General features: G+C 41.9%; 1 protein-coding gene across 1 annotated transcript in view; it reads left to right on the forward strand.

The window, feature by feature from the left end:
* LOC126406876 (bcl-2-like protein 11) overlaps positions 1 to 23,729 on the forward strand; it is a 28,124-nt gene extending 4,395 nt beyond the window's left edge. The window contains exons 3-4 of the mRNA XM_050071426.1: positions 4,048 to 4,160; positions 23,433 to 23,729. Coding sequence (XP_049927383.1) covers positions 4,048 to 4,160; positions 23,433 to 23,597 — 278 coding nt within the window. The 3' untranslated portion in view covers positions 23,598 to 23,729. The remainder of the gene's footprint in view (positions 1 to 4,047; positions 4,161 to 23,432) is intronic.
* The last annotated feature ends 955 nt before the right edge of the window (positions 23,730 to 24,684 follow it).

Here is a 24,684-nt window from a genome sequence, read left to right on the forward strand (position 1 = left end):
GGTGTGAGAACATTTGGTCTCTTGGACTCAAACAAACACATAATGGCACCTTGTGAAAGTGTGTAATGACAATTGTATTTCTTGTTTGTTCTGTGTTTGGCATCGCCCACTTTGTGAATGAGTTTAACTCAGGCGTCTCAGCATGCTCTGTTAAACCTGCTGGTGCTCAACCGCTGCCTCCGATTCACAGTTTTCGTGGAATCATGCTGAGTCAGATTTGCAGGAAGGACGATGGGTCTTCACTCAACGCCATTTTTCAGGGGACCTAAGCATCAAAATACAACGTGCTACGTAGCCCCGTGCATTGGTTCTGGGGGGTGCCATGATACAAAGACCTTCTTTAATCATGAAAGCCAATGTTACTCTATGTGAACTACACTGCGTCCACACTTGTTTCACTCCCTAATGACATGTAACCATGGGCAGAACATTGAGTGAGGCTACTGATATTGTGATGGGTCGCCACAAATAAATTAATGCATCGGAAACTGTTAAGCTGAAGCAATCAAAAGCACCTTTGTTTTTAGAACTTGTTGTTTTGCAATGCAGACTCAAGTGACATCACTTGAGGCATTTTATCAGACTTTTATCAGGCTTTATACAACCTTTTTACATATGCATTAGTACTCCCTAAAGGCCCTGTCACACATCGGTCATGATGGGCTGTCGATGAGCGTTTGTCGCCCTAATCGGTGCAGTGTGTCCCGCGTTGGCTTTTTTTGTTTTTGTTTTTTTGGGGGGGGGGCGCAGATTCAGCTTGTTGAATCTACGTCTGTGACTGTGGAGCCAATTGGTGAATGAAATCACTCTGAATGCCACTTCAACTCAGCGCACGAGTACAGAAATGGAAGTGAGGAAAGTAAACAAAGAGCTACAGTCCAGAGGGACCAAAGACAAACTTGTTACATAAGGGCAGATTGTTTTTCTTTAGCCCTTGAGCTGTTCAGCAGGAACGTTTAATGATAGTTTGTGTATTGTTGGCACAGGGTGAATATGCTTTGTTCTTTCAACATTGGATTGTGTTGTTCATGTGCTAACTGGCTAACTAGCGTCGGGATGGTCCTCCGGTTTACCTTTTTTTCATCACAGTTACAGACGTCCGGCGTATGCTGCTGCCGAGAGTTATTTCCTCTCACACAGGCACAGAACGTACGTGCTGGTTGGCTGCCGGCTGAAGTCTTTGTGGTGTGTTCATGTGCAACTTTTTGGGCAAGATGCGGCGACAACAGGGGACACAGCAGGGGGCCTTTGTCGCCACTAGTTCTCTGAGGTTGGTTTGGTGTGTCTGGACCTTAAGACTTGTAAACAGACTTTCATGTGTAAAATTGGTGCACTTCCTCTGTAGGGAGTTAAAGTTGAAGCAGTGAAAGATTTGGAAGTTGAAGAGAAAGCATTGACAGAAGTAGGTTTGAGCTCATATTGGTGGAGCCAACAAAGTGTTTGTGGGACATTCACCACTTCTCACAGCCCTGATCCTGTTTTTATGTCTGCTGTTTATTTAGATACAAAAACAGAACAAGGCACACATGCTTTTAGCTGTCGGCTAAAGTTGCTTGTCATGTTGCTTGGCTACAAACAAAACTGTGGCATCAGGCTGAGATTTGGCATAAAAACAGCAACAGTGTTAGTAAATCCCCAAACAGTGTTGATGCAGTGGGTGACAAATATATCCACTATGTAATGACATCGTTGTCTCATCCTGATAAGAATCTACTCATTTGTTTTTCCCAGATTCTCCAAAATGAGGAGTTGTTTTTGTTTCAGTTGCAAAAGTCACAATATTGCATGTTTCTAATAAAAACCCCAGCTTCAACCACATCCATAAATATCTGCGTTTGTTTTATTTTTCACAAGGATAATGGTGTTTTGTAAGTAAAGAAGTTATCTCCGGAAGTAAAACTTCCTTATTATAACTTCTGTACCTGTGGCTCTGCTTTTTATAATAGCAGTGATTAGCTCCACTGATTGCCTTGTGTCTCTTTTATTCTCTCTCTTCTCTCACTGCAGCCGAACAGACAAGACACCAGTCAAAACAGTGTGTGTGTGTGTGTGTGTGTGTGTGTGTGTGTGTGTGTGTGTGTGTTATTCATTAAGTACATAATCAAAATAGGCCTCAGTGTGTGTGTGTGTGTGTGTGTGTAGCAGTCAAAATAGGCCTGGAGGTCCTTTGTAAGATGCAGACAGAAACCTTTCGCCTCTCATTCAGTCCGCTACGTCCATCAGATAGCACAGATAGAAGATAAACACACACACACACACACACACATCACATCGTATTCAGTTTCAGTTATCAGGAACACTGGCCTGTTTGTGCGCTAGAGAGCGAGATAGAAGGCTTAAGGAGGATCAGTTTATCATCTTGTTGTTGTCGCTACCTGACAGCCTGATAACAGCTATCCTATCACAACACTCCCTCCTCCTGCAGCAGGAGGATCACACCTAAAGTCAGGTTTCTTCAGTCGCAGCCAGAGTGGAAGAGTCGGCTTTGATACATTGGTTCATATTCACACAGTTTAATTATAACACATCCTCTGGGCTGATTGCACAAAGATAGATTTTGCCTGAGGTTTCCTGCATCTAAAATACAAACTTTAGAGAGAACCTGAGTTAAAAGGCTCCACAAATTGACTGTCTTAAATTGAAGTCATTCATTATATATTCTGGTTAAATCAAGAACTCTCTGTTATATTTGCCATCGTAAAACACGTGTCGTGGATGTCGTCAGTGCAGTTGGCAGCCCGATAGATTGATAAGAACGCAGCCTCTTTGTCGTATCCGTCTCACAAATATTGGAGGATGTGAGAAATATTAAGTCTGGGTTTCATAACAGTGTTCATGAGTCATAAGTGGAGACTGGTAAGAGGTCAGGGCCTTTCACAGTCTTACTGTAGTTAAGACTGAAAATATAACAGATTAACCACAAAAACACACGCATGCATACACACACACGCCCGTTCGCTCACCCGGTCAGCTGGTAGAGGGGGTTTTCTCTGCATCTTTGTTATGATGCCATTTTAGACGCACGTGCATTTAATGTTGCGACTTGTTTTTCATGGACAGAAATTCTTTAAATTTAATGGTGTGTACCCATCTGTCAAACTAGTTTGTCATGATAAACATGAAAATATCTTTTGTTGTTGTTTATTAATCTTACATCAGAGTCATCTGATTTACATCTCTTCTGTGGTTTTTAGCTTAACACTGTGAGCATGCATCTTTTATAACATCAAATAAACTCAACTGGGTCAAAAGGAGTCTCTGCTCTGAATCACACTCTGCTTATTGTATTTCTTTGTTTCTTTTGTCTGTTTTTATTTAATTTCCTTTTAAAATATTACTGCTGGTGGGCTTTTGCTGGTGATCATGCATTTTATCTTATTTTATTATTATTATTTTTAAAATTTTATGTAACCATTATTTTGCATTCATGTGATGGCGGGAAAGCTGGACACGCACATCACATGTGCAGGTTTTCACGTAACAGTTTTAAAGAGTTACGTGTTAGTGTTTGCTTTTCCCTCACATGTCTGCTGCTTGTCATAAGATTCAAAATGAAAAGATGAATCAGCCACAACTTAGTTAAGCTGTGTGGTAATTTGGGTTCAGAGGCCACAGTCTGAACAGCAGGTTCTGGTGATGCTGTGTGGCCCAAGAGGACTTGATATTAAAGTTATTTTATGTGAGTGGACACTGCATACAGTTCTTTTAATTCGCTCACTCTCTTGTCATGTTTTAATTATCTTGGTGCTGAGGTTTCACAGTGTTTCCATGCATCAACCCCCAACCACACAGCCACACTCCTGTTTGACTACATTTCATCATGCTTCACATAAATAAAGCATAGTCGAAATACCATTAGTTCAACATGCATTTTGTCTCAGTGGAGGAGCTTAAACCTTTTAATCTTTGCAAAACTGTACTGGAAGAATGTGTGAGCTAAAGCTGCAGCACACTAGTAGAGTTAAGTGTTGGGAAGGTACAGTACATATAGTAAGTGCATGTGTGATCATATTAGCAAAGTGTTTTTTTTCCCCCTCTCTGTTTCAGGACAATCTGTCGGCCCCTCTAGCACGCGGCAACGGAACGGGGACATGCAGGCGGAGGAAATCGGACGAGAGCTCCGACGCATTGGGGATGACTTCAATAGACTGCTTCTCAGGGTTAGTGATCAAAGACACCATGTGTGTGAGTGAGTGTGTGTGTGTGTGTGTGTGTGTGTGTGTGTGTGTGTGTGTGCGTGGAAGAGGGGATCTGGGTAGAGAGTAGCCACCAGCGTTGAAGCCCTTGAACAAAATGCTCAGCTGATTGGCAGACAGATATAAATTACTGTAATCAAATCCAACATAATTTAGTGGGTTTTGTTGTTATTGTTGGGGTGAGTTATCTTAGTTAAGCTTTTTAAGTTTTTCACTCCTCCGCACCAGCGACAACCACTGCCGGAGGCATTTGTTTTTGGGTTGTCTGTCAGTCCGTCCTGTTCTTGTGAGGGCAGTATCTCAAGAACGCCTGGAGGGAATTTCTGTACATCTGGCACAAACATCCTCTCGGACTCTAGCATGAACTGATTAGATTAAGTTGGTCAGAGGTCAAGGTCAATGTAACCTCAGAAAACATGTTTGACAAGAATTAATTTGCTAATTATGACAAAAACTTCACACTAATATGATAAAATGATGATAAAATGAAGAAGTGATGACATTTTGAATCCACAAAGTATATATAACATAACTCAGGAACAGAAGGGGAGTCACAGAAACTGTCATGATTGTATAGATCTTCTGTCAGTTTGTAGCTTATTTGCAGCAACATCCATATTTTAGGTATTGACATATGAGTTCAGTCAGACATGACCGTATACTGCAACCTGACTGGTTTCTGGGGGCGTACATCCACGAGGTGGTAATTCTGGTTTTGTCAAAAGTTAAGTCTCATTTAGGTGATTTATGTCCCTTTATACCCAAACTTCACTACTATCATTGTTAGTTATATTTGACCAGTCTGTGTTTATCAAATCACTGCAATCAGCGGTACAGCCATCGAAAAGTTCCCAAATCTAAGTCGCAGGACGCTGTTGAAAATGAGTAATATATTCAGCAGGGCAAGACATGAGAGGGAGGGGGATGGGAGGCGGTCAGGACTGAATGTCGCAGTGGGTGATCTGAGGGAGCCTGTGTGACCAGCTGGTTATTTCCACTGCGCTTGGGGTGAGAACAACGAAATGACTTTTGATCAGAAAATAACCAAGCAGTCAGCCTGAAGCTGCAGAAAATGTGGATACCACAGTAACCACTGCTGTTAAAAAGACCTCAAAACAAAAAAACAAGAAAACAGCCATATGACCCCTCAGCAGTGGAGGGCCAGAAGATGGACTGGTTAGGCTGAAGGAGGGCAAAGCAGCTCTGTTCTCCTCTGCAAGGCCTTCAGCCAGTTTCCAGCAGTGGGGGAAAAAAGAAAAACAAAAGTTAGTGGTACAACTTGGGTGTTTAAATGTGGTAAGACCCAGAAGAGATCATTGACTGCTCACATTATAAAAGTGGAGCTTATTGCTCAGCCTCATGTAGCGGCAGTTTAGCTGATTATTTCTTGGCTGGCTGGCTGAGGCACTGACACACATGGAGGTGTTTATGAATGCTGACTCTTCCTTGGCAGGTGGAAATTGATGTAATGGACGTGACTGTATGTGGATACTATAGGTATGTGGCGTTACAGTTGAACAGTTGGTTGAATAAATAACACAGGAAGTGCAAAAATTCTCTACTTGCAGCATTTTAATGATGGAGATCAACATAAGTTTTATACATAAAGGTTCCCTGTGCAGAGTTAGACTACTTGTATCACTATGGATCAGTGTCCCTGTTATATGTGATGTTACACACATTCCTGCCTCTGGTTTCACACTGTTCTGTTTATTGAGAGTTGGTGGTGATAACGGGCAAAGAAACATGGTAATGTGTGAGCAAATGCAAGGAAGAAGAAGACTACAAGCTAGCTACGGGTAGGCACTCGTTAGCTTTAAGATATTGAGTACTCAGCCTTTAAGGAACAACCAAGTAGTATCAAAAGGTCTCCAGTCAAACGATACCTGCATTCAATCCTTTTGTGCCAGGGGTCTGATCCCAGACCATCCCGACACCCCGCAGGTCAGAAAACTTTCTGCCGCTGCTGTCTCTTGAGCTGCTCCCCTCCTCATGAATGGTCATTTCAATGTCTGCCAGGTTAGCACGAGCTAACACAGCAGCAGCGGCTAACATCCGACAATGAGTAGCTAAACAGCCCCAACAAAGTCAGTCCTTGATCGACTCTGTCATTAAACATGTACATAATCATTAGCCATGTGATGCTAACAGCTCATCCTTTCCCTGTGTGTGCTGCCAAGCGGGCTGTTACAACTGTCTCCGGCACAGAGCTCACACTCCCACAGCAGCAGCTACAGCTCATACCGTCTGTGGTGTGGTGAAGTATGATATGAGTTTTTGACACATTTGTGAGACCTCAATGAAAGATACAAGGCATTTTGGTGAGAAACTCTTATGGCACCTGTATTTCTTTGCTATTTTATCTTTGCAGTGTCACATATTTTCTCCGTATCGAACTACTCGAAACATGAGAAGAGGCACTTTTATTTTTCAAATTAATAGCCATGAAACAGTTGTTTGTTTGTTTTTTAAACACAGTTTTGCTTTCGCAGATTCAAGAGAATATGTGAGTATTTGGAAACATGGATGACTAATCCAGCTCGGTTAATCAGCTCTAATTATGTTATAAAATGATAGTTGCAGTAGTCCGACTGTTGCCTCACTGAGGAGATAATCACATTATTGCAGAGAAAATAAATCCTCTGAATAATGCAGTTTACCCATCAGTCAGTCAGTCAGTCAGTCAGGGTGTGTTGTAAAGTTGCTCCAATAAGAGTTCATTTCCTCTTGGCTTCAGTTTCCTTGGCAACATTTCTGCATGTTGCATCATCGCAGTTTTATTTACTCCACTATCAAAGAGCTGACTGGAGCTTTAGGAAGCCGGAGAGGAAGAGGGAAAAAAACCCGAGCTGATTTGAATTCACTTTAATCTCATCAGAGAAATGGATTAAAAAATAAAAGTGAAGAACAGGCATGACAGGAATGTTATATCCCAGTGAAGAGCTTAAAATGCTCCCTCAGTGTCAAAAGCTTAGCAGCTATAAAGCAACAACTCTCTAGCGGAGCAGTCTGATGAGTCAAAATGTTCTTCTCCTGCTGTGTATAACCCTCTGGCAACTAATGAGCATCAAAACGCAGAAACAGTTAACCCTTTCTGCCCTCTTGCTTCTACAAACACACACACATCCTTAACCGAAAACCCATGCAACCCTTTAAGGGATGTTATTTGAGTGCACTTGTGGTTCCAGCAGTCATCACATCGCTCTCAAACCCATCATTACCAGAGCTGGGTTACTCATCCATCTTTTAGGTTTTGGTTTTGATCAATCACTGCATTTACCTGCCCTGTGGATGATCAGATATACTGTCAACATGCTCCTTGAAGACTTCACCAGGTTAAGGCGCATAAGCCTGGGAAAATTAGGAGTTTAATGGCTGACAGCAGTATCACTCAGTGTATCCCACGGCCTGGGAAAAGGTATGTGCCAAGAGTCATGCAAGGCAGCTGTGGCTCGAGCTGCCCAGGAAAAACAGGAGGCTGGAGAAATATGTGAGAATGTGATGATTCAACACCTAGTCACACTACCGGAAAGGCAGAAAGAGAAGAAGTGTGTGTGTGTATGCGTCTTAGTGGCCAGCCCTCTGTGAACTTGGGTATGGAACTATCCAGAAAGAGTCAACACGTGGGTTTGCTCACACTCTAGAACAATGAGGAGGCAGAGAAAAGAGGAACGTGGAGGCTGGTTCCCTGTTCTTTGGCCAGGTGTTGCTGCGGACAAGTACACATGCATGGTTACACACGATTTCATAACCACAGCAGCATAAGACGTTTTTCAGGTTTTTCAGATTTTAGTCAGCTACGTAATCATCAGTAGGAGGACAAAAACAAATTTAATGCTGAAACCAACAAAGCTCTCTCCATTAGTCACTCACTGTACAACAGGGAATGGCACTTCAAAATTAAAGCTCTGTGCAGGAAATTCACTGTACTTCAAAATAAAGTGTGTTTTTTACAAACTTGATAAGGTTGTGAGTCACTTGCAGTCCAGTCTGAGTCAACCAGCAGCCCACTTTTGGACCACACCCCACCAGTTGGGAACCACTGGGGCTGAACAGAGTGTTCACTGATGGGAAGCTAGTGAGGGATCATGTATTTGTCAGTGTACTGGTGACGTCATGCAGGGTTATGGTGCCTGCACAGAAGAGAGTATCTTGGAAGAATAGCTTGAATCTCCCAAGTTTCACTCTCTCACTGACAGGTAAAAAGAAGCGACTTGTGCAAATGGGTTCGCCTGTTTTCACCCTTAGCTAATAGTGAGCATGAACCACAGAGCAGGAGAGTGAATCTGAACTGGAGAGAAGGAAAAAAAGCAACACCAGCTCTGAGCAGATCTTATCATCCTTCCTGCTGTTAGCGTCTGTGCACCTCCTGTCAACCTCTTTGAGGAGGGGAAATGTTATACCCTGTGATCTCTTACATCCTTAAAAACCTGAATGCTTAAATCTGATCTTTTGTACAGGGAAAGACAGGGGTTTGGTTTGATGCCTGCTAGACCTGCTTGCAAGTGGTGAACCCATTATTCAGTGCTCCTGTGTTTGTGTATGGCCAAACTACACCAAACATTCACCAATGACCAACACTCCATGGCCTAATCTCTGTAAACAGATGTCTGCATATGTAGGCAGAATCTGAGGCAACAGGACGAGCTTTTGGTCTCGGAAATGTTGTGGTCTCCTTTTTTTTAGTCTGAGTAGTATTGTCCATGACCATCACCTTTAAGCAGCAGGTAAACAGACTGTATGGAGAGGTAGAATGCATCGGCCAAAATGCTGTCTTGAAACCCATCAGCTATCGTCTGACAGTCTAACTTTATATTAGCTTTCTTTATTTATCTGCATTAATAACCATTTATAGAGATTTGCTGAAATGACCGGCACATAGAAGAGAAAGTCTTGGCCCAGATATCTCCTTGCTACGCTGGATCTCCCAAGATATTGGCCAATGCCCCCAGAGGCTTTACCTTTATCAGACGGATAGCCAATAATTCCAAGATTGCTCCACAGCCTGACTCCAGGCCATAGGGCCTCTGTCTCCAGGCGACACTCTGAGCTTTTCTCAACAATCACCGGAGTCTTTGTGAGTCACCATGTCTGGTCTTTCACCAGAAACCAGTTGGCCTTTAAGTGAGTGACCCGACCAGGAGCCTTGATCAAACCCAGACTCACTGCATCGATTACGTCTCCCAACTCAAATGACAGAATCAAAAGATCTGAGAGGAACTTAAGGAAGTTTCTGAGCAAAAGAAAAATTCCAAGTTCACAGCAGTGCCACAAACTTCACACTCTCATCAAACAGGCCCAGCAGGATAGGTGAATCACCATGAATCATTATTGGCTCCAGTCCGGCTGGGCTGGACAGGGGTGAATTTGGGGTGATTCAGGCACCCGTGTGGCAGCTTCCTGAACATCTCCATCTGGAACCAAGAGCAATGATGCCCAGCCTTTAAATGAAGCAATTTCTGCTTGCAACCACTTGCTTGTCTGCCAGTTGTGACCAGTTCCGAGGAGTCATCTTTCTCTGTCATACTTTAGAGGTGAAAGTAAAAGCAATTCCCAAGAGAAAGTGCAATGACAAGAACTGCTTTTAAAACATTAAAAAAGACTTTGGGGTTGCCCAGTAGCTCCGTGGTTAGAGCAGGTGACTCACTGCATGTCATTCCCCTTTCTCCCATCTTCACACTCAATACAAGATTTTTGTACAACATGGATTACCATGTAATTTAGTAAAAACATTCATGGTCCCCACACAATGAAACCTACTGACTTTGGTGATCCCCTGACTTTTCTTCTAGTGCTACCATGAGGTTGATATTTTGTTTTTTTGGCGAAATATCTTGACAACTATCGAACGGACTGCCATGAAGTTTGGTACAGACATTCATGGTCCCCAGAGGATGAAACCTGCTGACTTTGGTGATTCCTCAATGTTTCTTCTAGTGCTTACCATTAGGGTTGATGTTTTGTTTGTGTTTTTAAGTGACATATCTCAACAAATATTGGACGGACTGCCATGAAGTTTAGTGCAGATATTCATGGTCCCCAGAGGATGAAACCTACTGACTTAGGTGATCCCCTGACTTTCTTCTAGTGCCACCACGAGGTTGATATTTTGTTTTTTGGTTAAATGTCTTGACAGCTATTATATGGACTGCCATGAAGTTAGGTACAGATATTCATGGTCCCCAGAGGATGAAACCTACTGACTTTGGTGATCCTCCAACTTTTCTTGTAGTGCTTTTATGAGGTTGATATATTGGGTTTTTTTTGTGACATGTCTCAACAAATATCAGATGGACTGCCATGAAGTTTGGTACAGACATTCATTATCCCCATAGGATGAAACCTACTGACTTTGATCCCCCAACTTTTCTTTTAATGCTAATACGAGGTTGATATTTTGTTTTTTGGTGAAATGTCTGGACAGCTATTGGATGGACTGCCATTAAGTTTGGTACAGATATTCATGGTACCCAGAGGATGAATCCTACTGACTTTGGTGATCCCCTGACTTTTCTTCCAGTACAACCACAGGGTTGATATTTTGTCTTCTGGTGAAAAGTCTCAACAACTATCAGATGGACTGCCATGAAGTGTGGAGCATACATTCATGGTCCCCAGAGGATGGAGCCTATGGACTTTGGTGATCCCCTGACTTTGTTTCTAGTGCTACCATGAGGTTAATATTTTGGTTTTTGATGAAATGTGTCGACAGCTATCGGATGGCCTGGCATAAAGTTTAGTACAAATAATTATGGTCCCCAGAAGATAAAACCTATTGACTTTGTTGATCCCCCAAATTTTCTCCCAGTGCTTTCACAAGGTTGATATTTTGATTTTTGGTAGAATGTCTCGACAGCTATGATCTGGACTGCCATGAAGTTTGGTACAGATAATCATGGTCCCCAGAGGATGAAACCTACTGACTTTGATGATCCCCAACTTTTCTTATTGTGCTTTTACAAGGTTGATATTTTGTTTTTTGGTGACATGTCTCAACAACTATCAGATAGACTGCCATGAAGTCTTGCACAGATATTCATGGTACCAGGAGGATGAATCCCACTGACTTTGGTGATCCTCTGAATTATCTTCAAGTGCCGCCATGATTGGTTTTGATTGAGAATTTTCAATCACAATTGAATAGATCACTATGGCATTTTTTACAGAAGTTCATGCTCTCTTCAGGATCATCTGGTCGAAAGACTTAACTATCCAATACTTTGGTTTATGACTGAATGCCTCCAAAATTAATGACACTACCACTATCCAATTTAGACTTTTCTGGCAATTTTGTGGGGGAACCACTGGTCTAGAGGGGGAAAAAAAGAAATGTAGCTCTCAGCCATCATGATGTAAGCCCAACTGGAGAGAGAGGCAAATGTAAAACCGAAGTAATAATTATTCCTCTGAACTGATAAGAAGAACCTGCTGTAAACATATCATCAGGTTTAAGGGCGTATTTTTAGCACACCCTGACAAGTTCTCACATTATCACAAACTTATCATCACATTACTGTTGAATACTGAGCTGCCAGTGTTGCTACTGTTGACAGAAGAGCTTTATTCAGTTACGTTGCACGAAGGCTTCAGCCGAGCAACAGAGCTGCATCACTTCAGGCTGTAGAGACTTTAAGATGACTCACACCATCTGAGAATACACACACACACACACTCACACACACTAATGCACAGGTGCCTCAGCCCTTTATATTGACAGAGAAATTAGCAAAGCACTTCTATAGAAATGCTTTTACATAGAAACCACATTCAGTTAAGTAATTATTTCTTAGGAAAACATGTACAGCAGTGTGTGATCGCCAATATTTTTTTCTCTGTCTCCTTTGTCCTCATTTAATCCAGCCTTGCCCCCCCCACTCTCTCAGTTAAACATTTACACAATGTGTGCGTGATTATGTGTGCGTGTTTGTTTTCAGACATCTGTAATCGTGCTCAGTGTGCTGTCTGTGTGTGTGTGTGTGTGTGTGTGTGTGTGTAGTGTAACAGTGTAGTGTCCGTGACAGTGTAGATTCATTATGGTTCAGCCCTGTGGTTAAAGAACTCTCAGGGAGCAAAGCACAAGGTCTAATTATCCTGCCAAAACACACACACTCAAACACTGGCACACTTAAACACATTCAAACTACACATACTCAAACAAACTCCAACACACACTCTGTCATCTTTCAGTAGGAGGTAAAACCCTTTGTCCTGAAGACAGAAATAAATTTAGAGGGACATTGTTGACCAATCGGGTGTCACTGGCCGGCTGCTTGTGTTTTTGTTTGTGAGTGTTCAAGTGTGTGTGAAAGACAAAGAGCAGGAGAAAGACACACAGATTTATAAGTATTGGCTTGTTTACAGTCTGCTAGCTTAAGAATTACTTTTTTGAATGCATCTTCTTTTTTTCAGCAGGAGTGCATCTTTATGCCTCCGTGCCACATTGTCCATATGTCCATCCCATTCTCATGAAAGCAATATCTCAAGAACGCCCTGAGGGAGTTTCTTCCAATTTGGCACAAACGTCCACTTGGACTCATTAATGAGCTGTTAAAATTGTTGTGGTCATGGAATCAAAGGTCAAGGTCACTGTGACCTCATCTGTCTCAGTCTTGAAGATGTGTGAAGCATTCATGTTGTCACAGACGTAGATGTGAACTGTAGGTACCTTGACTGGTTCTTCTGTTAGTCTACTAGTCTACACACTGGGCTTCTGTCGTATCAGTGTCAGACTACAACATACATGTGTAGTTGTGTGTGCTGAGGGATGAGATTTTCTTCACTTTCCATGTCAACTTCCAGCTCAATAAACAGATATCTGTCTATGTATGCAGAATCTGCAGGCAACAGGACAAGATTTTGGTATTGGAAGCATTCTGGTTTCTGTTTGTAATCCGTTTGTAGTATGGGTAGCACTGACCAATCCTGTTTAAACAGCAGGTAGTCCATGTGGAGAGGCTGAACACATTAACTGACATGCATTCCTGAAACCCATTAGCTTTATTTTAGCTTTTCAAAAAAATGATCCGCATTCACATGCATCTGTTTTCAGGGATTAGCCAAAATGACAAGTGCAGAGAGGAGAAAGTCTTGTCCCGGTATATCCATTGGCTACACCTGAATCCTTGAAACACTAGTTGTTGCCCTTGGAGGCTTTATCATCGTCAAACGGATGGGTTCTGCTTCCATGCATAGAGGACCCAGTGTACGTTTTGAAACACGATGCTCCCATTGCAGTATGAGAACTGAAGGTGCATTTATTTTGAAAGGACATTTATCAGCAGAGAGTGACAGCTTTTGACATGTTGTGCTTCAATCAGCAGACAAAGTCTTGCTGGAATGTTTTTGCAGTCAAAACACGGCCACAACTGTAAAGGATAATGTGGAGTTAGATGTTCAGATGCACAGAGATGTAAGTGAGGCTGCATGTTTTTGTTTTTAAACGTTAAACATTTGCTTGCAAGAGAAATTATATCTTTTGGGGAGGTTTGCACAGTGGCACTTACTTTGCATTGTGCGTGTATGTGTGTAGATATGTATTACTCATGTTGTGGGGACATAAATCTGTTTGCATAATCACACTGTGGGGAGTCGCCCTCATTTTGGGGACAAAACACAAGTCCCCATACCATAAATCATTACATTTTAGGCTGAAGACTTGGGTTAAGGTTAGAGTCTGGCAAGTAGTTGTTATGGTCAGGGTAAGTAAGGTAAGGTTAGGTCAAGGTCAGGGTTAGGTTAAGTATCCAGGAAATGAATGTAAGTCAGTGCAAGGTCCTCTGAAGTGATGGAAACACAGCTGTGTGTGCGCGTGCATGTGCGTGCGTGTCTGTGCCTGTAAGTGTAGCCTTGTTTAAAGAGCTATTTTAGTGCAGCAGCATAGTAAGTTGTGGTGACCAAACAAAATCACATGAGCCGTTTGGAGCAGACTGACTCAATGTTTCCACTGTGAAAACAAAGAGACACGAAGAAGAGCAAGAAGGAGATGAGGTACTTGAATCCCCTGCAGCAGAGATGTTTCGAAAGGCAGAATCAACTGTTTTCAAATCTATCTATATTGCCTATCACTTGTCTGATTTCATTGATTTTCGAGGTTTTCTGACTGACGAGTGTCCCAGTTGAATCATATTAATTTGGCAAAGCATTCCATGAAAGCTTTAGATTTCCTCCCTTACAGGTAGCTGTCGTTTTCTATTCATTTCACCAGCATTGACTTGCAGACACTGTGAACATCTAATTTATCTGTCTTTTTCTGATTGGCATTGGCGTTGCAATGCTGCTAAAGTCACATTTAAAGTCTTCAAGATGTTGCATTCAGGAGCTGCTGGGAAGTTCAGGCATCCTTGCCTTTGAATCCAGCTTAATGCACAAAGCTGCCAAATCCACTCATTCATGTTTTACTTCTTGTTTGTCCTCTGGTTTTGATTCACAACACGATTAAGGCTACTACTGTAGAGCATGAAGGCAAATCTCGGATGTTGGAGCTTCCCACCCACTTTTCAACTCATCACTCTGAAAGACTTTCAAAACGTGTCAGCACTTTCAGCGCGATAAAATGCAGCAATAATAGAACTGATGATGATGATTATTGTGATGGATTTATATACCTGCTGTATATCACTTTTCAACTGAAGTGAATGGATACCAAAAACATGAAACCATAATCAGCAGTGCCTCGATGTGCAGATATTGGTTGGCTGCATGACTGTGTGGTTGCTTTATTGGTTCACTGACTTACTGTCTGACTGGTGGATTTTCTGGTTGACTGAGTATCTACTAAGTTGATTGGCTGACTGCCCGCTTGGTTTCTCTCTTGCTTTTTGATTTTTTTATTTTTATTTCGCATGTTTATCAGTCTGTTCTCATATTGCATCACAGTAGCCCGACTGTGTGTATGCACATGACGGCGCCTACATGTTTGTGCCAGTCGAAGTACTCGTCAGAAGCCTGCAGAGCTGTAGTGACAGCAGGAAAACAATTTGTGGCAGCAGGTTTTCTATTCTCAGATGATTGAAGGGGTTATTTGAGGCAAGAGTTCAAATCAGGAAACTATTAAGTGGATGGCCAGTGTGTGTGTGTGTGTGTGTGTGTGTGCACGTGTGTGTATACTTCCTTTTCTATAATCCTGAGGCATAAGGTTGAATATCAAGAGTGTTTGCTGAAACTGGTTTTGGCTTCATGTCAGATTCTCAGCCTGCAGTTCGTCAGCTGAGGAGTACATCTGCTTCTGATTGCAGTGGAAATCAAACCTCTCATCCTGACTCTGAAATATGACCAATCACCCAAATAACAGACCAGCCCTATTGTCTACATGATGTTTTTAATCATAGGTAATTATTTGTATTCCCAGAACACTTGATTTACTGTAACCTTTTTGACGTTACTGTTTGGATTAAACAAGCGAGATTCAACATGCTATTTAATGAGTTCCCTCTGCATCCAGTTTTTATGATGAGCTTGCCCTCTGGCTCTACCTTCACACTTAATGCACAGACATGAGAGCGATATAAATCTTTTCACCTAACACTCATCAAGAGGGCAAATTAGCACATATGCTAAAATGTCAAACTATTCCTTTGAATCCCTAAAAAGAGTTGAAGTAACTCTGCAGAGCTATCTGATAGTGATTCATATAAATGAATGCAGGTGTAAATAACAACAAAGGTGCACTGAAATAGCACGATGATCTGATCCAGAGGTGGTTTGAGACATATTATAGACAGATGTTGGTCAGATGTAAATGCGTCAGCTGTGTTAAACCACATACATCAAGACTCGTCTGTTGTCATTGACACTTTCTCCTGTGCTTTCATCAGTACAATATATAAAATATAGTAAGTGCTAACCATAACTACAGAGCAGGATATAGACTGTAATGTGGAAGGGCATTGACAGGTGGCAGTTTTAATTAGTGGACAAAACATCTGATTAATGATTGACGTTTTCAATCATATACGATTGTTTAAAAATGACTTAAACAGCTGGCTTTCCCCATTCTTATTTATAACCTCATGTATCTAGACATCAATAGATCAACAAATTGAACATGTAATCGTAAAACAGGTTTTCAGTTAGTTTGCTTTATGTCTTGACTCATAAATGTGGCAGCGTGGTCCCTTCCCTCACTCTGCAAACTGACGACCATCTTGAGAGTTAAATCATTGCAGCGGTTCGTGAGGTGAGGAAAGAGCACAGACTCTGCCAACTTAAAAACCACAAAGCTTGTGTCTGTCTTCCAAAGCTGCTTTGAGGAGAGACAAGTCTCTAATGTGCAATATGATTAACGCCGCTGCAAGCAAATTAACATTAATAATGATAATCATAAAGTTTTCCCAACAGAAAAGTATAATTGCATATCTGAAGGCGAAAGAGGAAATGGTGTGACCTGAGAAAATAAATCAACCTTTTGCTGCTTTTACAAAGGTTGCTCTTCAGTTGAAAACCCACAGCAACCTTCCACTCAAAACAAGGTGAAACTCTTATTTATGATTTCAAACGACAAATGTTTGAGGTCGTGTGGGGCCAAAAGAAAAGGAGGGCAGATTTTATAAGTGTTTGCGTAAGCTTCTGCATGCAGGAGTCTTGATTTACTTTACAGGCAGAATTTCAGGTTGTGGAGGTGAAATAAAATCTCCAAAAAGATCAATGTTTGGAGAGTTTGCTCTGCCAAACACAACAGCCCCTTGGTGACATTCGGAGAAATCGAGGCTCAGTTTAAGCTGCAGTAAAGTGAGCCTTAACAGTTCTGAGTCTCTGCTGCTCTTTCAGCTGCTCCTCCGCTGGTGTCTCCTCAAATGTCGATTTAAAGTTAGAAAGTTCACAAGGTGATGATTACTGGGCGAAAAAATCCTACGAGAGAGGAAAAAAGCATCACCTCTTGCGTTAGAATAGTTTTTCCAGATGTGCTTATGGAGATGTGTGCCTTCTTTTTCAGAAAAATTAGGCAGTCCACTTTTCTTCTTTCATGGTGGATTTAATTTAAAGCTCCGACCAATAATAAAACAACACTCACAGAGTTTACGGCCGCACTAACGTCTCTGTGATGCTGCACTTACGCACAGCGATGCTTTGAACTGAATGCTTACGACAGCATGCTCGCAATGAAAATGCTAACATGCTGATGTGATAATTTTTATAATGTTAACCATGTCAGTTGAGCACGTCAGCATGCACATTTGGGAGTTGGCACTGAAAACAAAACACAGCTGAGGCTGATGGGAATGTCATTAATTTTGCAGGTGATTGGTCATAAAAACCAAACTGTTGGACTAATTAAAATGTCGACCTGATGATGGTGCTAGATGAAGAGAGAATGGGTCGCTATAGTTAAAACAGTTAATCCTGAGGGAAACTGTTCATTCTGAATCACACATGTCGACCACATGGTGTCACTGGAGGAAAATTCAGTCGAACACATACTCTGAGGGCCGTGAATGTCTGAGAGATTTCACTCTGGACTGACCAACCAACTGATAGCACAGCTAAAAAATATGCTTGTGATTGGTGATGCCAAAACTTAAGTTAAGAAAGCCCAGCAAATAAAGCATGCTTGTTAGCTAGCCAACATGTCTGGGAATGTGACGCACAAGGCATCCTGTAGTGTTTGAACGACATGCACCTGACTTTCAGCTAACTCCAATATAGACCCGCCCACAGCAATGATGTTGTAAAAAAGTGCGAGAGAGTCCATGCAGAGTCGGGGTGATGGATGGGCTAACCAAATACAGGACTTTCACCCAGGAGGCAGCTGCTCATGTGCTATGTGAAATCAAAAGTCAGTGTTGACTTATTTTCACTAAGTTACTTAGTTAACGTCACGTGACATATGTGACGTTTATTGCAAACTCATATACGTCAAGGTCAAGGTTATGGTTACTTTATTTGTCTCCCTTAGAAGAAAATTGTCTTGGATAAAGGGAAATTGTCATTATGATACGAAACATTACATAGAAACAGCACAGTAAAGACATTACATATTAAACAGGACACAAGTGCAAAACCTATACTTACTAAGTAAAGTTATGTAACAAATGTATTTATTTTAACCCAAACCTGATCTTGCTCTAAACTGAACCAAGTGGTTTTTTGTCTGAACCGAAAGTAATCATGGTACGATACCTGTTCCCTGTGAAAACAGAAGTTCTTTTTGAAAAGACAGTATGCATGAAACAAACAGAAAGTGACACGATCTCCTCAAGTCTCCAAAACTGATGCTAGAAGGGTTCCTAGAGCGTTATGGTTTAAAGCATAGGGCTGCTGACAAAGCTGCTGTATTTTTCAAACTGGGAGTAAGAACGTGTTGAAACATACATACTCAGATCTGATTGAGGTAATTATCTTGTGTTGCCGCTACACTGGCTCTTAATGAAGTGTTTCATATTCAGAGCGATGGATCTGGAGACCATTGATCACAAAAGTCAAGTTTTTCCTCCTTTAAGTTGTAACACTTTTTCATTGTTGGGTTGGAGTTGAAAAAGCTGTGCTTCTGTCTCTGGGAGAAACAGAGTAAGTGTGATTGGTTGTATCCAGATTGTTGCATTCGATGTATTTCTTTCTCTACAAGTCTCCATGAATCTGTCTGGCTTATTAAACTGGTCCTGTACAGGAAATCCAGGTCACGTCTTGTTCAAATCCGTATTCTGGCAATTCTTGGGTCATCTCTGACCTGGTTGTTTGACGTGACCAGAGTTAGAAGCAGAATTAGAAGCAGACTGATTCCACACAGTGTTAACCAGTCTTCCCCTCACCTGTTTCCTCCTCTGGCATCAGGGGTTTCTGTGGTTTTTGGCTCACTTTTCAAATCAAACCACACAGCTTTGATATTCCTCTCTCGCCCTCGTCCATTAAAATCCTGTTTTTCAGAGTACAGCCTCGCCCCAGGGCAGAAGGCTTATTCTGTGCCAGTCGATGTCTGGACGGTATTGTAAAGTCCATCCGGCTGGGCTGTATTTGAAGGGCTCCGTGCCAAAACAGGACATCCATCTTCCAGTGGAAAAACTGATGCTTGTAAATGCTTTAGTTAGAGTGTAAGGTTTCCTTTTTAAAACTTAATTTAGTGGAGCAATAGTAGCTGAGGATGTTTTCTTTTTTTACGCAGAACTCAGCTTCACATTCAGACAGATCCAAGATTTCACACCTGAGAGCTGTGAAGTGCAAACACAGCCTTCTACTGCTGTTTTTGTGTTTGTTGAGTTCATTGATAAAATTCACAGTGAATCCATATGTTTTACATTGAAACTTCAGTTGGTAGGGAAAATATGGTAAGTAGCAGGTGCAAGGCCTCAAAATATCCGCAAAATATTGTATCTGTAATTTCCCCTTCTATTATTAGAAGAGTGTGTTGGTGTAAGTGAAGTCACCAGATACTTCTCAAAGTCATTCATTGTGGAGATCCCCTCGACCTTTCCTCAGCAACAGGAACCTTGTTGTTTCGGGAGAGTGCTTTCTTTGGGAGGAGGCTTCCCGGGGAAATGTCCTTTCTCTTCTGTCGACCGGGCAGATCTCTTATCGGTGCGAAGCTGCTGCTGCTGCTGGAGCGATGGACCGAGGCCAAAGCACAGGGCTTCCTCCTGAAGGGATAGAGAGCAGAAAGGAAAACACCTGTTTCAGTCAACAGCGTGCCAAGTGTGTCAGAATGACTGCAAAGAGATGTTCAGGGAGAGACAGGAAAGACAGTTAAGGCTTTATCATGTGAAGGAACTATTAGAGTCCCAACCAAAACTGATGATGTCATCAGGGCTATCTTGAGTTACGGTGCATTTCCACCAGATTTGACAACGGAGGACCACTAAAGGCTTCTTTTCATTTCCAATAAAGAGCAAGAGAAGCAGGTGCACAATGCAGGGTGGGCGTGTTGCAGTGAGTTTTAGTGAGGGATTGCAGTACATTGGCTGGTCTGTATTTGTGTAGGGTAGACTACATTTAACTTTATGCAGCACGGTGTGGTTGGGTCACGAAACGTTGACTAAGCGGCCAAACTAGGCAATGTAGTTCTTAAATAGAATAAGATACAGCAGTGGCATTGCCTATTTCTCACCAAAAATGTTTTCCGAAATAGATTTTGGTGGATTGACCAGTGGTTCCCAACTAGTGGGTCACGGGCCAGAAGTGGGTTGCGGGTCCATTCTCAATGGACCACAAGTGACTAGCAAACGTGAAAAGTTTGTAAAAAACGGGAAGTACAGTGAATTTCTGGCACAAGCTTTTATTTTGAGTGAGTGACTTAAGGCCAAAACACACCGGCGGCGTCATATGACGGCAGCGTCATTGACTTGAGTCAAGTGCCGCCTCCAACACACACAAAAAGCGTCGCGCTGTGGGGCGTCAACTGGATTTCTATTGCACACTCCAGTCCGCTAGGCTGGGAAGTACAAAATAGCGTTTTTTCAAAGGCGGCAACGCTGGAAAAATAGGACAATAGCGCAAAGTGCCGCGGTGCGGCACGTCGACGCGCATCGAGCCGCTGCCAGTGTGGGTTTGTAAATAGAAAATAATGGGGGCGGCTGTTTTGACACACGTCGTACGGCACCGGTGTGTTTTGGCCTTAACAGACAGCTGCTTAACAGAAACAGCAAACTAGCTCGACGACATGGCCAGACACAAGTATGACGCTGAATATGTTAAAATTTGTGGACCTTGAACGAATCACTAAGACGAAATCTGGACCCCGTGGCCGGACCAGTTGGGAACCATTGGTTTAGATAGAAATATAGAAAGTTTATGAGCAGGCCGCCATGTTGTTTCCTGTTTGAAGCGACCAGCAGAGAACCAAGGACCTCCCAACTAGCAGCGTGTATGTCCAATCAGGTGCATTCCACAATAGGGTACATCACCAGTGAGAAACCCGCCAAGCGGCCAGATGAGTGGGGCAATGTGTCCTCTAGCGTCCTTGCCGGATCTGGTGGAAATGTAGTCTTAAGCTTGAGACTCCAAATATTGAACAGTTGCTTTATTGGAAATACAAGATCAAGTGATGTTGAAACCTGACTCTTCCTAAGGATTAAAAGTCAGGGTAGCTTGGCCTCTGCTTCGATTTAAACCTTTTTTTTTTTAACCTGTCTTACACAAGTCCTTACAACTGCACAATGCTACACGACCCCTTTATTCTTACATTATGCATTCTGCAGCAGCTATCTTTACATTTATCCAACACCTTTCGTCATTCATCATCATCATCATTCCTTTCCCTGTTGTATTTTTCTCTGTATTAAAACCTAAAACAATACACAAAAACTTCCCCCATGTTGCCATTTTCAGACCCATAGAACAATGGAGACCTTTACATATATACAAATATACATTGAGTGGACAGTTACACCTTTTATGTATGTAGATGCTGCAACACTAGAAATGCAAATCCAAAAAACCCCCTTCAGACCATTTCAAACATACAAACACACCTTGCACATACGCATTCATGCTCACAGTGACGTAAGGAAATCACACCTGGAGAGAGAGTAAAGAGAGTTGTGGCAGGATGTAGAGAACTGTACTTACCTGCTTCCTGTGGATGTAAACATACAGTATGAGTGTGTGTCTCTTTGATTTCTATCATAAGGGGATTACAAGGTGTTTACGTGATGTGTATTACAACACACTCAGAAGGTGTTGTGAAATGAGAGCACACTAAGCAAAAGCCAATGCAGATAATTCAGTCAGACATGAATAACTGACAGGTGATGGTTGAGTTTATGCAAATAAAACAACTAACCATGAAGTGCTTTTTTCACCCATTAACCACATAATCACTCAGGGTTGTTTACCTTCCAACAGCAGTCACATTCATTATCCAAGATACTGCTGTGTTTGCCAAACCCATAAAAGCCTCTTCTCTTGTGCACTGTTTCAAAATATGATCAGCGAAACATAAATCTTACCTCTGGCTCGCCCGACCTCCGGGCTTTTATTTATCACACTTGTAATATTAGGATTAAAGGAGCTCTACTGCAATACAAGCACAGTGCTGTTTATTTATCTGCATGTCTTCTACATGGACCATCAACAAGATGTTTGGAAACATTTAAAAGTTAGCCAGTTACAGCTTTAGATTATTTGGCTACCTAGCTACAGCTAATGAAATCTGCTAGCAACCGGCTAGAAACAAGAGGCTGCTTCTGTCTATCTGCACCTAAAACTAAGGACCCATTATTTCAAATGTCATCACTGTAAACTAAATATATGTTGTGCAAAGGTGGAGAGGTTGACAGTTAAAGCACAGTAGATAAGGTGGGCACAATTTAGCAAGTGGTCCATTGAATCTAGATCCTTGTAGTTAAAGATGATTGTCTTTATCTACTTCCCCTGACATCACTATCCTTACTGCTGGACTTCTGTGTCAAACCTCTTCCTTTCATCTAGTTGTGTCTCCACTAGGGATGCACAATATTAGATTTTTTGCCAATATCGGATATGCCGATATATTACAACTTATTTGGCCAATAACCGATACAGATATCGATATATCCACTTTTTTCACTAGCTAATTGTAGTGATCATAACGTCTCCTCTGTAGTGGAATTAACATCATATTACACATACATATCCTTATCGTGATGGCCCACCCCTTTTTCATTGTGCAAAATTAGAAAAAGCACGTTGGCTGATTCTGGTACTTCATTTTAAGGCCAGTATTTTCCGAAACCAATGATGTACCAATATTACCAGCATATTTGCAGATTCAGATATTTCATTTTAAGGCCAATATCGGCCGATACAGATGACGTGCTGATATCTTGCATCCCTTGTCTCCACCCAAACTTTTTCTTTCCTGATCTGATTCTGTTCTGAACTGATTTTTCATCCAGTTTGGTGCAACCATGCCGTGTATTAGGGCTATAAATCACAAGTTTTATCACAGTACGATGTCATATAGATTCTTTGGATTGGACCATGCAATATTTGTTGATATCACAAAGTCTGCTACGATATGATTTCAATTCAGTTCAATTCTGGGGCCTGCAGTCGATATCAGAAGATATCTTTGTCTTTTTCTTGTCTGCTTGGTGCTATGGCGTTAGCACTGTTTGAATGTTGAGGAATGTGGTGTGCTTGGAAGGAAGTAGTGACACAGACGTGCCATTAGACGTGTCATCGATTTTCTATGCACTGATAATATTGGATCGTTTATCATTGAATTGATGTATCAGTCCAGAGCGATGTATTGTTATGCCTGTAGTGTTTCTGCCATATTCTTTTTATTAATACAGTAACATCTCCTCTTCTCTCTCCTCTCTATTCCAGGGGGTGGCAGACAGACATAGACGGGTTGTGATCAATCCAAACCCGCTGCCGCACATCCACCAGGAGCCCACCGTGCTGCTGTGCGTGGGCCTCTTGCTCCTAATGATCGGACGGATGATCTACTTGCAAGGCAGTACGAACAGCCAGGACCACTCTCAGGTTTAGCCTTTGGAAAACCCAGCAGACGTAGCATCGTTATTATTTTTTTCCTGAAATAATGTATCTATGTTGGATCCTTTTTGTTTTTTGGGACCTAATTTTTGTCCTCCTTTCTCTCCTTTCCCAGTTGAGAAAGGACACTTTGGACTCTGTTCATGTTCATTTTGATGGATTGGTAACCCCTTTAAGGAACTCTAAAATGCCTGGATGTTTGTTTTTTCACCTCTGTTTGTCCTTCACAGTCTCTGAGCCTTTGCGTTGCTACCAAAGAGCCGGGATTTTGCACTCCTTTCCAGCGCAGGGGCCGTCGTTTCACCTAAATTTGCCTCTGTGCAAAATTACGCCTGTGGAACTTCAAATGTGCCTTGTACAGTTTCCTGTTTACTTTTTTAGTTTTTTAGCTTTTAGCTTGTAATTTTACAGAGATTATGAATTCCTCGGGTGATCAACTCCGTAGACCCAGGGTTGTAAAAGTATGTGGGTCCAATCTGCAAAACTTTCCCCCATCTTTCCCCTCTGATGGTTTCAGGCAAGGAAAAATGATCTTGCACTCCTGTAACATCAGGATCCAGCATGCAACAGACTCTGGGCCAAAGTAACCACTTTTATCCAGCTTTTTTATCGAAACTACTTTGCCATGTAACACTTTGTTACCATGAATTACATGTCTGCTTATGTCTACATTGTCAGTTAATAAGAGCTGACTGTATGGCAGGATTTACAGCCACAGAAATGACTTTGTGTCCAGATATTTTGAGTACTAAATGACACAGGTATTGACTGATTCATCATCAGATTTCATGACAATTCTGTATTTTGCAGACGCCATTTGGGCAGGATTCATTTTCCAGGGAGAGGTGAGGTGGTAATAGAATATTTGCCGTGGTCCTCAGTAACAAAACTTCTTGTTCTGGGTGGCAAATTACAGCATTTGGACTTTAAAAGATGGGAACATTCGAGGGGAAATTTAGAGAAAGCAGATATTTGCAAGCAAGTGTTTGGGACTGTAAATAATTTTCAAGTAGGGGAGAAAAAGTGCACTCTGGACTGATCAGCACACACACAATTTGCCCAACTTTCCTGACAGAAATAA

Source organism: Epinephelus moara, chromosome 19, assembly GCF_006386435.1.
Source record: "Epinephelus moara isolate mb chromosome 19, YSFRI_EMoa_1.0, whole genome shotgun sequence".
Classification (NCBI taxonomy): domain Eukaryota; kingdom Metazoa; phylum Chordata; class Actinopteri; order Perciformes; family Serranidae; genus Epinephelus; species Epinephelus moara.